General features: G+C 36.1%; 2 protein-coding genes across 8 annotated transcripts in view; one reads left to right on the forward strand and one right to left on the reverse strand.

Moving 5' to 3' along the window:
- SUZ12 (SUZ12 polycomb repressive complex 2 subunit) overlaps positions 1-12253 on the forward strand; it is a 43993-nt gene extending 31740 nt beyond the window's left edge. For all 3 annotated transcript variants that reach the window (XM_075994337.1, XM_075994338.1, XM_075994339.1), the window contains 7 exons: positions 3980-4157; positions 5693-5784; positions 5980-6123; positions 6611-6768; positions 8089-8287; positions 9024-9103; positions 11419-12253. In XM_075994337.1, coding sequence (XP_075850452.1) covers positions 3980-4157; positions 5693-5784; positions 5980-6123; positions 6611-6768; positions 8089-8287; positions 9024-9103; positions 11419-11764 — 1197 coding nt within the window. In that variant the 3' untranslated portion in view covers positions 11765-12253. The remainder of the gene's footprint in view (positions 1-3979; positions 4158-5692; positions 5785-5979; positions 6124-6610; positions 6769-8088; positions 8288-9023; positions 9104-11418) is intronic.
- A 567-nt stretch (positions 12254-12820) lies between these two features.
- The window catches only part of CRLF3 (cytokine receptor like factor 3), a 54605-nt gene continuing 48361 nt past the window's right edge, over positions 12821-19064 (reverse strand). For 2 of the 5 annotated variants that reach the window (XM_075994344.1, XM_075994341.1), the window contains 2 exons: positions 16013-16106; positions 12821-13333 (listed from right to left, as the gene is read on the reverse strand). In XM_075994344.1, the coding sequence (XP_075850459.1) occupies positions 16051-16106 (56 nt within the window). In that variant the 3' untranslated portion in view covers positions 12821-13333; positions 16013-16050. Of the gene's footprint in view, positions 13880-16012; positions 16107-19064 lie in introns of all 5 variants that reach the window. The other 3 variants (XM_075994343.1, XM_075994340.1, XM_075994342.1) reach the window with 2 other exon arrangements.

The following is a 19064-nucleotide window of genomic DNA, read 5'->3' on the forward strand; positions in this document are numbered from 1 at the left end:
TTCAATTTATGATAATGGTGGTGTTATAGATCTGTGTGGAAAAGACAAATATTCATTGTGACAGAACTTGTCTCTAGACATCTGGAAATAAACTTACACCTAATAAATTCCAGAAGGCTCATAAACATAATGTAAAAATTAACACTCCATAACTTCAGGAAAAAAAATAAGTGAATGCTAATCTTGCAGTGATGAAAACCCTTCTAAGTATGATACGAAAGCCAGAAAGCATAAAGAAAAAAAAGATGCCTGATTAAAATTAATAATTTCGCTGGGCACAGGGGCTCATGCCTGTAATCTCATAATTCAGGAGGCTGAGGCTTCCCTTAGCCCAGAAGTTCAAGATCAGCCTGAACAATAGAATAAGACAGACCCCCATCTCTTGGAAATAAAGGAAAACACTAGCTGGGCATGGTAGTGCACCCTATAGGCCCAGCTGCTCAGGAAGGTGAGGCAGGAGGATCATTTGAACCCAGGAGTTGAGGCTGCATTGAGTTTTGCTTTTTTTTTTTTTTTTTTTTTTTTTTTTTGAGACAGAGTCTCACTTTGTTGTCCAGGCTAGAGTGAGTGTCGTGGCGTCAGCCTAGTTCAAGCAATCCTTCTGTCTCAACCTTTCAAGTAGCTGGGACTACGGGCATGTACCACCATGCCCAGCTAATTTTTTCTATATATTTTTAGCTGTCCAGGTAATTTCTTCTATTTTTAGTAGAGATGGGGTCTCACTCTTGCTCAGGCTGGTCTCAAAGTCCTGAGCTCAAACGATCCATGCGCCTCGGCCTCCCCGAGTGCTAGGATTACAGGCATGAGCCACCGCGCCTGGCCAACCCTGTCTCTTTAATTTAAAAAAATCATTTTTTCCCTGAGACTTCCCCCACCAGACAGGGATTTTGCTGTATTGCTTGGCCTAGAGTATAGTGGTATCATCATACTTCACTGCAGCTTCAAACTCCTGAGCTCAAATGATCCTCCTGCCTCAGCCTCCCAAGTAGCTGGGACTACAGGCATGTGCCACCATGCCTGGCTACCCTTTAAAAAATTTTTTTATAGAGACTGGGACTTGCTATATTGCACAGGCTAGTCTTGAACTCCTGGGCTCAAACAATCCTCAGAGTACTGGGATTATAGGTGTGAGCACTCTGCCTGACCAGAAATAATTTCTATACTGCAAAATTTAAAGTTCAAAACAAATGATGGTGAAGTGGGGGGAAATATTTGTAATACCAAATGCTAATATTATGAATACATAATACTATGAGTTTTATAAATCAGTATATGAGTTATATAAATCAGTAAGAAAAAGACAACTGTCTCCTAAGAAAAGTAAAGGATAGTCAGGCACTTTTTTTTTTTTTTTTTGAGACAGATTCTTGCTCTGTTGCCAAGGCTAAAGTGCCCTCAAATTCAAATTCCTGGGCTCAAGCGATCCTCCTGCCTCAGCCTCCTAAGTAGCTGGGACTACTGGCATGCACTGCCACACCAGGCTAATTTTTTCTATTTTTAGTAGAGACAGGGTCTTGCTCTTGCTGAGGCTGGTCTTGAACTCCTGACCTCAACCGATCCTCCTGCCTTAGCCTATTGGAGTGCTAGTATTATAGGCATGAGTCACTTCTCCTGGCCAAGACTTTGTCTCTTCAGAAAAAAGAATTATGTGATATTCTTTTAAATATATGTCCCATAATTTACAAAACCAGTGCTAGTTTAATAGATAATTAGGTTATTTAAAAAATTTTTTGGTGTTTATTCTCTGTCGCAAGTATATTCATGTCATAGTGAATATACTTATGCCTGTATATTTTTGCATTGCAAATATAAATTCCCAGATTTTGACTTATTGTGTCAAAACCCGTTTCTGCGATCACACTTTTACCTCATTCTAGTCTAAAATTATGGTTTGCTGGTCCAAAGGTAGTGAGTTATTGCAGTTGATTGTTATAGTTCAAACTCCTTGTTACTACTGTTTCCCCTTTTCTCACTGCTGCACTTGATTATGATTAGTCTCTTCCTTTGTAATATCCTTTATAAAAAATTAAATCATAGTTTAAGAGGGTAATTTATAATAAAGATGTAGGAGTTTAGGTTTACACAGCAGTAAAATAAATCGGACCCCATTGAAGGTTTTTATAAAAGAGAATAGCATGAAAGCATCTTTCGGAATATTATTTGCTCTCCTATATCTGGAAAGGTAAGTGAAAATTAGAAGCAGGGAGAACAGCTTACATATTACAGTAGTAAGAATTTGTACAAAGGTTTTTGTTGTGATTGTTGAAGGGAAAGAAAGAAATAATAGACAATTTTTAAAAAACTTGGTGTAATTGGTAAGAGAAACAAAAGAAAGCATAGGGGTCAACAGTAATTCCAGACTTTTTAGCTTCAGGTCACTGCAGAATGATATGCGGGGAAGAAAAATAATTGTACTTGGGAAGGAAAGATGTTTTTTGTTTTGTTTTGCTTTTTTGATAGTGTCTTGTTCTGTCGCCCGGGGTAGAGTTCCATGATACAATTACAGCTCACTGCAATCTTTAACCCCCTGGCTCAAGCAGTCCTCCTGGCTCAGCCTCTCAAGCAGCTAGGACTACAGGGACCCACCACCATGCCTGGCTAATTTGTTTATATTTTGTAGAGACCAGATCTCATTATATTGCCTAGGCCAGTTATCTAACCCTTGGCCTCAAGTGTTCCTCTTGCCTTGGCCTTCCAAAATGCTAGGATTATAGGCATGAGCCACCATGTTGGACCAGATGTTTATTTTAGAAAAAAGATAATTTCCCTGGTGGTTATAGTGGCTAGAATTCGGCACTTTCACCATTTAAAAAAAAAAAAAGATAATAGATGGATTCACTTCTAAACATGTTTTAGTTCAAGGTAACATTGAATTAAATATCCAAGAGGCACGGGTTTAGAGCTCAAATATAAAGATGAGAATGGAGACTCAATTTAGGATCATCACCCTAATAGGTAAATCCTTTAGAATGTGTAAGAGTTTGGGGCAGAGAACTAAACCTTAGCTAGGAATTAAGAAGACTAAGAGAAGAGTTATCTTTTAAGTGTTTCGAGGTAGAGGAAGAGAGCTATGTTAGTTCATTTCCCCAAAACAAAATAAGAGAAATAGGGATAGTCATTGTCAGTGACATTGAGAGAAGTCAAGAAAAATTACTAATTGCAAAACTTGTTCAATTTACAAAAAGAAAAAGTTTGATCACCTAAGAACAGAGGTTGCAAACTAGCAGGCTTTGAGTACTTTTTTTTTTTTTTTTTTTTTTTTTTGAGACAGAGTCTGGCTCTGTTGCCTGGGCCAGAGTGCCCTGGCATCGATTGGCCTAGCTTGCAGCAACTTCAAACTCCTGGGCTTAAGCAATCTTTCCGCCTCAGCCTCCTGAGTAGCTAGGACTACAGGTGCACACCACCATGCCTGGCTAATTTTTTTCAATTTTTAGTAGAGTCAGGGTTTTGGCCTTGTTCAGGCTGGTCTAGAACTACTGATCTTGATCAAGCAGTCCTCCCTCCTTGGCTTCCCAGAGTGCTAGGATTACAGGCATGAGCCACTGTGCCGGGCTTTTAAAGATATTTTGAATTGGTTATCAACATAAATTAGATGATTACTCATGAAAACTTAGAATTTCTCACCTCTTTTGAAACTGAAAATCTGACTGTGCTGGGCCAGTGTTTCTACATGACAACAATTCAGCCATTACTAATAAGTGGCTGCCTCTTATTTATTTATTTATTTTCCTTGCCAAATTGCTTCTCACCTGAGAGAATAGCTGCCTCTTCTAGAAAGCCTGACCTCTCCAGTTTTATAGTGTCTACTGCTCCATATATTTGCATTATTTGCCTGGCCATCTCTGTCAGCATTTGGATTTTCAAGAAAAATCTATTGATTTAGATCAAATCCACATTGACTTACACTGAGTATTGTTTTAGTCCTGTAATATCTTTCAATTCATTATATGAATCCTCATTCTTCATGTTTATTTTTTAGAGGCTGCCTCCATTTGAAACATTTTCTCAGGGACCTACGTTGCAGTTCACTCTTCGTTGGACAGGAGAGACCAATGATAAATCTACAGCTCCTATTGCCAAGCCTCTTGCCACTAGAAATTCAGAGAGTCTCCATCAAGAAAACAAGCCTGGTTCAGTTAAACCTACTCAGACTATTGGTAAGAAAATATTGCTATCAAAATAATGGTTTATAAAAAAATTTAAAAATAAAAAAATGGTTTATAGAGTTAGGTCTTATGCTGTAGATTAATTTTATGTTTTGTGCTGTGTGATTATTTTAAAAATATTTGGCTTATTATGAACCTTGGTAAATTAGGTTCTCCTATATAAAGTTTTGTGTTGAAGTACTGATCAGTAATTCTTTATCTAAAACCTTTGTGCCAGATTTGTCTGGAAATTTCAATTTTTCTCTTAATATTTTAGAAGCATGATAAATATATATGCCACCTAGTTATATATATAACACACATATATATAACACCTCAAAGTAGAGTTCTCATGTTAATTTAGGACAAATTTTTCCACTAAACAAATTTGCCAGAAACTCAGAGGAGGAAACAATCGGTTTTCAGATTGGTTTTAAGATTTTGGAATTATAGCTATAATGGGTTTTGGAGCTATACTTTTTATAATTCATGTAAAAATGTTTTTGTTGCAGAACTGTATTCAGTATTTCATAGTGTTTCTATAATTTTAGGCCTGGAAGAGGGTCATCAAAACCCAGATTTTATCAGGTTAAATTTCGTAGTAAATTTTTTCTTTTCCCCCATCAAAACTGCCAGGAGATGCAGTAAATTTTTAAGAGGAGAGATTTAAGAAAACTTTTTGAAAGAGCTACAAATGGAGTTAGCTTTCTGCTGAATTTCAGCCCAAAGTTACAATGTTTTGTCATTTTATATCTGTCTGATAGGAACAGTGTCCTTGACCATAGAGCATAATGTCTGTTTAAAGTAGTCAGATGGCTTAAGATGTTATCTTTGACATTGACCATTCATCTTCATTTATTGTGTGAAGTTCATTGTTTTGGTCAGATTAAAAAGATATAAGAAATGGCCTGTGTCAGGGGAAAGATTTCCCAGTAAATTATAGTCTGCTTCTCAAAATATTCTGAAGCTAGTGTATTAGATAAAAGAGTTACAAAGAAACTAAGAAGAAAGTTTTACAGAAAACTGTACATGTAGGATGATTATGTCAGGAAAAATAAATACCTTTTTTCCCCTTAAAAGGAAATATGCCATCATCATTCTCTTTTAGATTTAGATTAATCTTAATATAATCATTTTTTACTTTATTTCTGGTAAACCAGCACTTAGTTGATGACTGTATTCCTAGTGCCCAGCAGTGAGCAAAAATCAATAAAACTATACTCTGACCTCAAAGTGCTTAAAACCTCATAGTGATCACACATAATTACTTGGGGTTGCTTTTATAATGGTTTAGGACAATGGAGGGTGTGTTTAAAGGAAAAAATGGGTCCTGCCAATGAAAGAAAACCTTAACCTCTGATTAGGGGTGCTGATTATAAGAGGACTTTTCCTGTGATCATCGGTTGAGGGAGGAAACAGAAAATATGTTAAATACCAGAAGGAGAATTCTGTGAAACTTTCAATGTTTAATAATTTTTGTGAGATATGTTACTTCACTTTTTAAAAGCAAGTGTATTTTTATTAAATATAAAAGTATATATTTTCAGCTGTTAAAGAATCATTGACTACAGATTTACAATCAAGAAAAGAAAAAGATACTTCAAATGAAAACAGACAAAAATTAAGAATATTTTATCAGGTAAATATAGCTGATCTTTTTTAAGTAATCATGAAATGCATTTTTTATGTTAGATATGAAATGTTTGGCATGTTTAAATAAGTATTGCTGATTTGATTTTCCTTTTCAGTTTTAATTTTTTAGAAGTGATATTGAACCAAAATATCTTGACATGTAAATTAGAGATTTGCTGTTTTTTTGTTTTTGTTTTTTTAGTTCCTTTATAACAACAATACAAGACAACAAACTGAAGCAAGAGATGACCTGCATTGCCCTTGGTGCACTCTGAACTGCCGCAAACTTTATAGTTTACTCAAGCATCTTAAACTCTGCCATAGCAGATTTATCTTCAATTATGTTGTGAGTAAAATTTATTTTTTCTTACCAATAATGTGCATTAAATATAAGACAACCTGACTTTCACAAATTGTACTTTGTGTAAAAGTACCAAAATTTCTTCACTTGATGGATTGTTATATGCATGAAATACAGTGAATGATTTAGAGTTTACGTATATTTGGGAAAAAGTATTTACATAGTATACCTATATTGACTCACAAAATCCTCACACCAACTCTTTGAATTAAGTGGTAATTTTCTTCTTGCCTAGGCAAGAAGTAATTTATACAGTCACCAAGCTAATAAGTGGCACAGTCAGGATTTTAACACATCTTATTGACCCAAGTTCTTCTGACTTCCTGTTTACCATGCTGATATTGCTGGCTTATTTTATTATTCAAAACATTAAGAACTAACAAATTCTTTTTAAATAAATTGGAGGGGTGGGTATTTAGGGCAGGATAATTAATATTTTCTTTTCCTAAACACCTTGCGGTTTTTGTTGCAGTATCATCCAAAAGGTGCTAGGATAGATGTTTCTATCAATGAGTGTTATGATGGCTCCTATGCAGGAAATCCTCAGGATATTCATCGGCAACCTGGATTTGCTTTTAGTCGCAATGGACCAGTAAAGAGAACACCTATCACACACATTCTTGTGTGCAGGTACGTAAAAAGGGCATACAACAAAAGTTTATTGTCTGACTTTTATATCACTGATGTTGGAGGAAAAAAGGGGAGCCAGACAAAACTACTAGTTAGGTGGAAATCATTATTTTCCTATGACAGGTAAGTTTTGGGGGTGATACACTGCTTTATATTCTCTTTACCTTTACCTCCTGTTGCTACAGGGGTTTTCTCACATCCTTCTTATAGCTTTTTTTTTTTTTTTTTTTTTTTTTTTTTTTTTTTGAGACAGAGTCTCACTTTGTTGCCCAGGCTAGAGTGAGTGCCGTGGCGTCAGCCTAGCTCACAGCAACCTCACACTCCTGGGCTCAAGTGATCCTGCTGCCTCAGCTTCCCTAGTAGCTGGGACTATAGGCATGTGCCACCATGCCCGGCTAATTTTTTCTATATATTTTTAGTTGGCCAATTAATTTCTTTCCATTTATAGTAGAAACGGGGTCTCGCTCTTGCTCAGGCTGGTTTTGAACTCCTGAACTCGAGCAATCCACCTGCCTCGGCCTCCCAGACTGCTAGGCTCCTTATAGCTTTATCCTTGAGATTTGACTATTAATGTCTCTACTTCTGCAGTGGTTAATGGGATTAAGGAATTCTCCTAGTGGAAGTTTCTGTGTGCACATCTAGATGGGAACCTGCTAGATAGGGGCATACTTTATCTTGCTAGTGTGAAACATAAAGAACTCCATTCTTGTCATCTAATATTTTCATATGATAGTATCCTTTTTGGTAATACCTGAGACTGATTCTCAATCCATTAGGCTTTACAGTCATAGTGGTATATTCACAGCAGTAGATTTGACTGCTGAAATTAAAATTATAAAGGGGAATTTTTTATATTTGTAAAACTGAAAAAACAAAATTCCTGAACAGGGGTGTGTGTGTGTGTAACCAGTGTTGTAGTTTTTCTACTTTGTGACTATATATGTGTTAGAATACACAGTTTTGACATGAAGGATTTTATATGCATTCCTATCTGAATGTGCCCTAATAGCACCTCCTGTCTTTTCCGCCTTTTCAACCATGTTTATATTTTTTAAGTGTATTCTACACACTCACAAAGACAGGTTTATCTTTAAAACGTTGGTGTTTAAATTGATATGTTAATAGGTTTATTTTACAGTATGTATAGAAGGAGAATAACTCGGGGGGGGGTTGCTGCAAATACCATTGTTTTGTGGTCAGTTTTATAAAAAGGTAATTCAATAATATTGCACATTATTGCAGATCTCAGTTCATAGTCATGAGGTTAGATGATACAAATGTAAATGCCATATTACATCAACATTTATTTCTTTTTATTAGGCCAAAACGAACAAAAGCAAGCATGTCTGAATTTCTTGAATCTGAAGATGGAGAAGTAGAACAGCAACGAACATACAGTAGTGGCCACAATCGTCTATATTTCCATAGTGATACCTGCTTACCTCTCCGCCCGCAAGAAATGGAAGTAGACAGTGAAGATGAAAAAGATCCTGAATGGCTAAGAGAAAAAACCATCACAGTAATTATTATCATCTTTATTGGCAATCATCTTAGAATTTTATTATTAAATGAATTTTGTTTGAAAACTACTGTTTAATATGAACTAGACTTTTGACTTAATGTAAAGAGTTTATTCCTAAAATAAGGAATCCTGGAATGCATAATTTTCACAGTTGTGTCATTTTTAAAGTTACCAAGTAAAGGAAATGCAGCTTCATATGAATTTGTATCATGTATTTTCTTTTCTTTTCTTTTCTTTTTTGAGACAAGAGTCTCACTTTGTTGCCCAGGCTAGAGTGAGTGCCGGGGCGTCAGCCTAGCTCACAGCAACCTCACACTCCTGGTCTCAAGCGATCCTACTGCCTCAGCCTCCCAAGTAGCTGGGACTACAGGCATGTGCCACCATGCCCGGCTACTTTTTTTTTCTATATATGTTAGTTGGCCCATTCATTTCTTTCTATTTATAGTAGAGACAGGTCTTGCTCTTGCTCAGGCTGGTTTCGAACTCCTGACCTTGAACAACCCGCCCACCCCGGCCTCCCAGAGTGCTAGGATTGCAGGCGTGAGCCACTGCGCCCGGCCTAAGATTTCCCTTTTAAAATTACTACTTAAATAGAAATTGGTTTTAAGAAAATGTTGCCACTGTGCTATATAAATAAATATATTATGGTATTTTCAGTTCTAAAACATTTTAATTTTGACATTCTGACAAGTTTTTCTGCATTTCATCAGTATTTTTCTTTTCCTTTTTTTAGCAAATTGAAGAGTTTTCTGATGTTAATGAAGGAGAGAAAGAAGTTATGAAACTATGGAATCTCCATGTCATGAAACATGGGTAGGGTATTTCTAAATTGATTTAAATGTTTTGTTATTCTTTATTTTCTTTTGCTACTTCACATTCTATAAATCTTCCTTTGTTTGAATCTTATTTAAAATTTGATTAGTTTAGATATGTATCCCAAATCTTATTCCAGTCCAAAGTATTTTAATTGCGTAAGGAAAAATAGTGATGCTCTGAAAATATATAAGGAAAGTGCTAGTTCCTAGCTCCATTTAACAGAACATTTATAAAGGGCTTTGGATTTCTTCCTTTGTTTCAGTATTTACGTGAAAAATAATATATTACCACTAGTTGAATTGAATTTAACTTATTCGCATATTGTGACTTAATGTATAAGCAGAATAATATCTAAAAGCTTATTAGAGTAATACGTCCTTATTTAGTTAATGACAGGGTCTTACTCTGTTGCCCAGGCTCAAGTGCAGTGGCATGATCATAGCCCACTGCAGCTTATAACTCCTGGGCACAAGTGATCTTCCTGCCATAGTCTTCCAAGTTGCTGGGACTACAGATGAGCACTACTATACCCCCTCTAAATTTTTTTTTTTTTTTGGTAGGGATTATGTCTCAGTGTTAAACAGAGTGGGTCCTTTTTTATAATAACCAATTGGCATACCTTTTATTGCCAGGGAATACAAAAATAATATGTCATGTGTTATAAGACTGGATGTCCTAAAAATTACTTATCACAGTTATTACTATTATACAATTTGGGGGAAAAAGGTCTCACTCTGTCACCCATGCTGAAGTACAGTGGCACAGTCATAGGTCACCATGGCCTCCAAGTCTTGGGCTTAAGCAGTCCTTCCGCCTCAGCCTCCCAGCTGGGACTACAGGAGTGTGCCACTATGCCCAGCTAATTTTTAAAATTCTTTTTATAGAGACAGGATCTCTCTCTGTTGCCTAGGCTAGTCTCAGACTCCTGTCCTTAAGTGATCCTCCTGCCTTGGTTTTCCAAAGTACTGGGATTACAGACTTTTGAGCCACTGTGCCCAGCCAGTTGTTACCACAATTTTACTCAGAATAAATATATGGCTTTTCTGATTCCTCATTTCTTTACCATTTTATAGAGGTCAGGGTAGAATAATTTTATTTCTCATGACTTTGTTGCTTATAGTATGTTCCCAACCATTGTTTTTTCCTACAGATCTTCCTCCTTCCCTATGCGAAGCATTTACCTATCATTACACATTTTTCTTCTTTATTATAAAATTCTCATTTAAGGCTTTGTTCTATAGCACATGCATCTGTGGTTTTTTCATTTAAAGATAAGTGAAATAAATGGCAGTGGAGAGCACTTTTTTTTACTTTTGGGGAGTGAAGAAGAGTTGGAGTATAAGTTCTAGTATGGGTGCATGATGTGTTAGCCTATTTTTGTACTGCCCTTAAGCTATGAATACTATTTACATTTTTAGTGGCTTATACAAAAGAGAAAAGAGAGAGATCACATAGGGCTTGTATTTACTCCATGGCATTTTACAGATAGTTTCCTGGACTACTCTTCTAGTCATTAAAACTCAGTTATGAGTAAAGCATGTGGAGGTTGGGTTAAATATGTTTTTTCTTTTGTCATAGTATGCCAATTTAAAGATACAATTTTAGTCAGATCACTTCATTTAGTTCTGTTTCAATTCATTGATTCAATTCATTCATAAATCAGCTAGTGTAGCAACTATTGGAATTTATTATATAGTGGCATAATTAAGTAGCAAGTCAAACTTATTTGATATTTTAACATTTGCAGGTAGGCCTTACAAACTCCCATGTTGGACTCTCAGTGTCAGTGGATAACTGAGCTGTTACTCTATTTGGTTCTCTTCATATTTCATTAATCATACATTTACCCCACTGACCACCAACATACCCACATTTACTGTCACTTTTGTGACACCTTCATTTTTTCAAAGTTTTCCCATGAACTTAAGAGTAGAGAAGCACTACTTCTTTAATAGGAAGGTATGTCAAGATAAAGGGAGGGGAATTGTTAATGTGTACAGAGTTCATGGAAATAATGTTGGCAAAAGCAAGTATTTTTTATATTTAAGGCTCTTGTATCTAATTTCATTAGGAAAATAGAAATGACATCTGCTCTAATGGCACCTGTTTAAGCTCTGGTTAGATTAAATCTTTTTAAAAAATTCTAAAATGATAAGCTCATTAGGGTTATTGAATCTCAGTTTCACTATGCTTTTGCTGCTTGTTAAATCATTTACTGGATTTGGATATAGTCTTATTCTATAATGGTTATCACTATTATATTTAACAAAAGTGCTTTGTATCGCAATTGATGTTTTGTTTTTATTAAATAGGTTTATTGCTGACAATCAAATGAATCATGCCTGTATGCTGTTTGTAGAAAATTATGGACAGAAAATAATTAAGAAGAATTTATGTCGAAACTTCATGCTTCATCTAGTCAGCATGCATGACTTTAATCTTATTAGCATAATGTCAATAGATAAAGCTGTTACCAAGCTCCGTGAAATGCAGCAAAAATTAGAAAAAGGGGAATCTGCTTCCCCTGCAAATGAAGAAATAACTGAAGAACAAAACGGGACAACAAATGGATTTAGTGAAATTAACTCAAAAGAGAAAGCTTTGGAAACGGATAGTGTCTCAGGGGTTTCAAAACAGAGCAAAAAACAAAAACTCTGAAAAGACCTAACCCCATGTTATGGACAAACACTGAAATTGCATTCTAGGGAATTCAGCCTCTAAGAAGAATTGTGTTTTTGTTTTTAATCATAGGTTCCAAACAGGCACTGTTAGATGAAGTAAATGATTTCAACAAGGATATTTGTACCAGGGTTCTACTTCATTTCATCATGCAGCATTACATGTATGTCAGTTTGACTGCTGTTATTAAAACATTCTCTAGTTTGAGCATGAAAGCAATACTTCAGAGAAAGTATTTTTAACTTCAAGAATTGTTTATGAAATATATTGAATTGATAATCTAGAAATTATTTCCTATATTTAAATTATAATGATTTTTGCATTTGTGAGTGGCTGTTTTTCTATTTTGTAATTGTGAGAAATTTTCTTGGGGAGGGAAAATTGGAATGTGATTCCCTTTTTTAGAAATTGAAGGATTTTTATGAAATTATGTTGTATTACTATTTGCAATCAAACCTTGATCCTTGTTTTTGAAATCATTTATCTATTTGGAATGAGAAATTTGCAACATTACATTAAGTTCATTTTATAATTTTAAAATAGCACTTCTTCATCTTATGCCTGTTTGAGAAGATGGTAATTTTTCACATTATTGACAGTGAAATGCCATGTTGGTTTGTAAGGTTACTGACCATTTGTTTCCATGTGGATAATTTTAGTGCATTGCTCACCCAGTATATATTTTTTAAACTTGAATGTTTTTCTGGTTTGGGTTTTTCTTTTTTAATTAGATAATCCATGGAAAATTCAGCTGTTCACATCTTTAAATTAGGATTGTAAACCAAGGAAAGAATGAGTGTGAGGTTTTAAGATGCCACTTTCAAGGGGGGAGGTGTCCTATAAAATGAACCAGAAAATGTTATACCTTTTTTTCTTTACAAGGATGTCTTTGTAATGTATTTCATGATTAGAATATCCAATACAGATAAGCTGACTTGAATCATTTTGAGCAATTTTGCCCTGTGTTATATGTGTTTTATGCACATATTTGCAGTTGGATTTTCTCCAACAGAAAGTGGTTTCACTACTGGCACATTAACAAGCACCAATAGGGTTTTATTCCAACTCCAAGCACTGTGGTTGAGTAACATCACCTCAATTTTTTATTAACCTTAAAGATATTGCATTTTCATATTCTTTATTTATAAAGGATCAATGCTGCTGTAAATACAGGTATTTTTAATTTTTAAATTTCATTCCACCACCATCAGATGCAGTTCCCTATTTTGTTTAATGAAGGGATATATAAGCTTTCTAATGGTGTCTTCAGAAATTTATAAAATGTAAATACTGATTTGATTGGTCTTTAAGATGTGTTTAACTGTGAGGCTATTTAACTAATAGTGTGGATGTGATTTGTCATCCAGTATTAAGTTCTTAGTCATTGATTTTTGTGTTTAAAAAAATAGGAAAGAGGGAAACTGCAGCTTTCATTACAGACTCCTTGATTGGTAAGCTCTCCAAATGATGAGTTCCTTCCAGTAAACTCCGGTTTTGCTTCTGGATAGTGGATCTCAAGCATTTCTCTCGGGCTTTAATTTGCTAAAGCTGTGCACATATGTAAAAAAAAAAAAAAAAAATAGATTATTTTAGGGGAGATGTAGGTGTAGAATTATTGCTTATGTCATTTCTTAAGCAGTTATGCTCTTAATGCTTAAAAGAAGGCTAGCATTGTTTGCACAAAAAGTTGGTGATTCCCTCCCCCAAATAGTAATGAAATTACTTCTGTTGAGTAAACTTTTTATGTCATCTTATAATAAAAGCTGAAAAAATCCCTTTGTTTCTATTTATAAAAAAGTGCTTTTCTATATGTACCCTTGATAACAGATTTTGAAGAAATCATGTAAGATGATAAAGCATTTGAATGGTACAGTAGATGTAAAAAAAAATTCAGTTTAAAAGAGCGTTTGTTTTTACATTAAATGTTTATTTGAAATCAAATGATTTTGTACATAAAGTTCAATAATATAAAAGCTGTATTCTGTTTTGTTTTTTCTTGTTATTATGCATTATTAATGCATGCATTAAAATTTTGGTTTAGATAGTATAGTAAAATCCAGAAAAAGTACACCAGCCTCACATGATGAATCAGAGCTAAAAAGAAATTAAGAAAAAATTAATGTGAAATCCTATTTTCATCAATTACAAGTAGTATATGTCATTTATGGTACATAAATATTTAAAAATTTATACTTTAGAGTAATGTCAATATTAGTCAGCCAAACAGCTACGGTTTGGTTGTACATCTTTGTAGATTTTTCTTTTCCATTTTTTTTTTTTTTTTAATTTTTTTTGAGACAGAGTCTCACTCCATTGCCCAGGCTAGAATGCTCTGGCATCATCATAGCTCACAGCAGCCTCAAACTCCTGGGCTCAAGCAATCCTCCTGCCTCAGCCTCCCAAGTAGCTGGGACTATAGGCATGCATCATCACACCTGGCTAATTTTTTCTATTTTTAGTTGCTCAGCTGATTTCTTTCTATTTGTAGTAGAGATGAAGTCTCACTCTTGCTGAGGCTGGTCTCAAACTCTTGACATCAAGCGATCCTTCCCCCTCAGGCTCCCTGAGTGCTGGAATTACAGATGTGAGCCACTACGCCTGGCCCCATTTTCATTTTAGTGAAAAATAATTTACCTTTAAAAAGCTCATAGAGAGTAGGATACAAATGAACAATGATAAAGTAAAATGATACATTGCATAATAAACTTATATACTACATTCTATTAGAGGTCAGTACTTGTTGAAGTTAACTGTAGAAGAGTTGGAATCAACTTGACAGAAGCAGTACCAGTTCAGTTCTTGCTTTTACACTCCAATAATAGTTTATTGCCTATACACATGTTGCTGTGTATTTGAGTTGAGTGCCCCTCTATGCTTCCCAAGCTCACTATGCATTTCTTTTAAGTACTTCCCTTTTATTAGACTGTTAAGTCAGTCTCACTGACCTTAGTACTGCCTAATGGTCATAGTTGGTGTTCAGATACTTGGTGACATGAACTGAGGGCTTTATGTGCCGTTTGCATTTCAGGCAATAGAAAGTACATGGAGATTTATTTTGGAGATAATCACACAACCCAATTTCTGTAGAAGAGCCACAGCTATAAGAAAAATTAGGGATGGAGAAGCTCCATATAGGAAGAATCACTAGGATGCTATGGCAGTAATGCAGGTGAAATATCCCAGCTATAAGAACACTGTCATGGCCAGGAGAGATGGCTCGTGCCTATAATCCTAGCACTCTGGGAGGCCAAGGTGGGAGGATCTCTTGAGGTCAGGAGTTCGAGACCAGCTTGAGCAAGAGTGAGACCCAGTCTCTACTAAAAATAGAAAAAATTAGCTGGGCATGGGGGTGTGCACCTGAAGTCCCAGCTACTTGGGAGGTTGAAGCAGAAAGCTCACTTGAGCCCAGGAGTTAGGTTGCTGTGAGCCTCACTGACGTCATGGCACTCTAGTCCAGGCAACAGATCGAGACTGTCTCAGAAAAAAAAAAGTATATGAATATATTATCTAGTCAGATAAATAAATTAGTTCTTAAAATGGGAAGTCCAAAGCTTTGCTAATGTACTGTTGAAGTAGACTCAATTCAGGTAGTATAGCATAGAGAAAATATAAAAATTCTTAAGTCTCAAAATTATTTGATATTAAGAGCCAGACTTTAGGGACAGACTACCTGGATTCATTACTGTAATTGTTGAATGATGTTGCAATGTAAAGGAGTGAAAATTAACTATTGAGCCGTGTGCGAAAGCCAAAAGAGGAAGGTTTCAGAGTGGGAAGCAGTGTTTCTATAAAGCATAGGAGATGAGTAAGATAGCTTCTTTTCTTAAGGAGAGTTAAATGATGGAAAACAGGTTTAATGACTTTAGCAAATGGAAAATGAGTTGAAGTTTATCATGAAGAGTATGTGATAATAATAGGGCAAGAGTATACTTACAAAATAGGTAAAGGAGGAATTTGGAGGAGGGGAGATAAAATTGAACATGATTGTAGACTAAGGAAAGGACACAGAAGACTAAAGACACATATTACCAGAAAAAGCAGGAAGGGATGGATTAAGAATACACATGGTTTCAGTTTGAGCAAGATGTAAGTTTGCAAATAACACTTTGCAAGAAATGGGGAAACAGGTGCATGAGACATTTCTGGCAGGATAACAAACTGGTGCAGTTGAGAAAGCAGTCTGGTACTTTCTATTAAAAATATGATGGGCTGGGTGCAGTGGCTCACCTGTAATCACAGCACTTTGGGAGGTCAAGGTGGGAGGATCACTTGAGGCCAGGAGTTAAAGACCAGGGTGGGCAATATAGCGGGACACCCATCTCTACAAAAAAAAAAAAAAAAAAATTAAAGAGATTATTCCAGCATGGTGGCATGTGCTTATAGTCCTAGCTACTCAGGATGATGATGAAGTGGGAGGATCACTAGAGCCCAGGAGTTGGAAGTTACAGTGAGCTATGATTGCACCACTGTGCTCCAGCCTGGGTGACAGAGTGAGACTCTGTCTCTAAAAACAATGCATATAATCTTTGCCCTAATAATTCCATTTTTAGGAATTTAGTCCACGTGTAAACTAGAACACATAAAATGACATATGTCACCACTGTCAAAAATAGCTGATTAGACAAATCAGTAGGGGACTGGGACTCGCTATCATAAATCAATATAAGTGACTACTATTCGCCAATTAAAAATGGGGACTAGAAAGGGTTTATGTGAACAGATGTTGATGTGGAACGAATACCAATATAGAAAAGAGTTACAGAGTAGAATGTACTACCATTTTTACAAAAAAATTTGAAAAATTAACACTCATTTGGGTTGCAGAATATGTCTAAGGATACATAGAAACAACTGCTTTGAGGGAAGACAGTTGCAGTAAAGGATGGGAAGAAGGCTTTTCACTGTCGTCTGTATCTCTTAAATTTTTTCTCCTATTTTTGAGACAGAGTCTCGCTTTGTTGCCCAGGCTAGAGTGAGTGCCATGGTGTCAGCCTAGCTCACAGCAACCTCAAACTCCTGGGCTCAAGCAATCCTACTGCCTCAGCCTCCCGAGTAGCTGGGACTACAGGCATGCGTCACCATGCCCGGCTAATTTTTTCTATATATATTAGTTGGCCAATTAATATGTTTCTATTTATAGTAGAGACGGGGTCTAGCTCTTGCTCAGGCTGGTTTCGAACTCCTGACCTTGAGCAATCTGTCCGCCTCGGCCTCTCAGAGTGCTGGGATTACAGGCGTGAGCCACCACGCCCAGCCTGTATCTCTTAAATTTAAAAATTAAATCTATAGATTTCAGTTTCTTGAGCAAAAAAAGAAAAAAAAAATTAAATCTAAAAAATTTGGAAAAGGGGAGGTCAGAAGAGGGTTGCTTTCTCAGAACTAAGTAGAATGGATAAGTGCCTAGCACAGAGCTTATAACAGGAACTTAGTAAATTTGTATCGAATGAAATGAAACTGAGGAAGTTCACTGTCAAATATAGTTCTTAGAGCATTGTTTATATTCTTTTGCTAAAATAATCTGATAGTATGTTGCTCCTAGAAAAGTGGAAATAAATACATGAGATTAATTATACCAGACACTGTATTAATAAGGCAGACATCATTAATGGGTCCCTTTGTTGATAGAGTAAATGAAGAAAAACCTCCCTGATCCAACTTCATCTCTTTCCAGTCTTATCTCTCATGTGTAACGGTCTCTTCTTCAACCAAATGAATTACCAGGATATACTAGAATTTAAATATATACCATGCAGTCTGGTACTCTTGGTACCCAAGATCCAATTTCTAGAGCAACTTGTGTTACTATGTACTACTTCCTACAGGTGTAAGGTTGTAGTAAGTATAGGGATAAAAATTCACCCAAGTAAATTAGTAGACAAGTAAGAAATAAATGTCGAGTGGGTGAATCACTTTATAAAGCTGGTTCTAGAGACAGTGTTGATATCTGCTGGACTACTGTACTTTTTTTTTTTTGGTTTTTGATACAGAGTCTTGCTCTGCTGCCAGGGCTAGAGTGCTGTGGCGTCAGCCTAGCTCACAGCAACCTCAAACTCCTGAACTCAAGCGATCCTCCTGCCTCAGCCTCCCAAATAGCTGGGACTACAGGCATGCGCCACCACACCTGGCTAATTTTTTTTTTTCTGTATATTTTTAGTTGTCCAACTAATTTCTTTCTATTTTTAGTAGAGACGGGGTCTCACTCTTGCTCAGGTTGGTCTCGAACTCCTGAGCTCAAACAATCCGTCCACCTCGGACTCCCAGAGCGCTAGGATTACAGGTGTGAGCCACTGCACCCCACCGTATTTTTTAAATCTATTATCTTTATCCATTTCTGACTGCCAACCTATCCACAAAGCAAAGCTTCATCCAGGGTCAACCTGCGGATACAACTACTGGAATCATCTGTATCCAAGCTACTCCTCCATCCTTTTTCATAACCCATGTAGCTTCTACCTGCTCTTCTAGCATGCTATCACTAGTAGTCATTCTTCCATTCATCTCTGGAATATCTGTGTGGCACACACTAGGAATGAGAAGTTGAATAAGACTTAGATCCTCTTCAGTGATTCTCCCAGAGCTTACATGTCAAAATTGCAGTCACTTACTTCCTCCTCCTATTTTTAAATAAGCATATACCCCTTTGGTAAATTTATTGCTTATTACTCCAGACAAAAGGTGAATTTATACAGGTATCAGAATAAAAGTTTTTTTATATTTTGACACTTAAATTTATTAATCCCTTAGTGTAGGACTTAGAATGTAACAGGGGTCCAATAAATATCAGCTCATTTCTTCACTAATCCGACTAAGGGTTTCTTTTGTGGTAGTTCTATCTAAATTACCCGCATTTCTCTTACTTGGGGAGTTGATTGTTTTGTGAGGCCTTTTAGGAGAAGGATCATGGTTGCCCTGTGGGTTTTGGAGGCTTACAGAGCATTATGTGTTCATTAAACACTCAGCACCTAGTATGGCCTATGCATTAGCTAGGCATGGGGATACAAAGATAAATAAGCCAGGTACTGTTCGCATCCTCATGAATCTTAGATTCTAGAGAGGAAGACATTCATTTACATTTTAGTAAGTCATGTCCCATAGTGTCTAATCTCAGACTAGTGTCCCGGGACATAGGGCATATAGTGGAAGAACTATGGGTTTTGGAATCAGGCTTGGGGTTGAATATCAACTTTGGTGTGTTTGCAGCTTCATAACTCAGAAAGTTATTTATCCACACTGAGCCTTTCCTCAACGGTAAAATGGGATTAAAGTACCTTCCTCAACA

Source organism: Microcebus murinus, chromosome 18 (genome assembly GCF_040939455.1).
Source record: "Microcebus murinus isolate Inina chromosome 18, M.murinus_Inina_mat1.0, whole genome shotgun sequence".
Lineage (NCBI taxonomy): Eukaryota > Metazoa > Chordata > Mammalia > Primates > Cheirogaleidae > Microcebus > Microcebus murinus.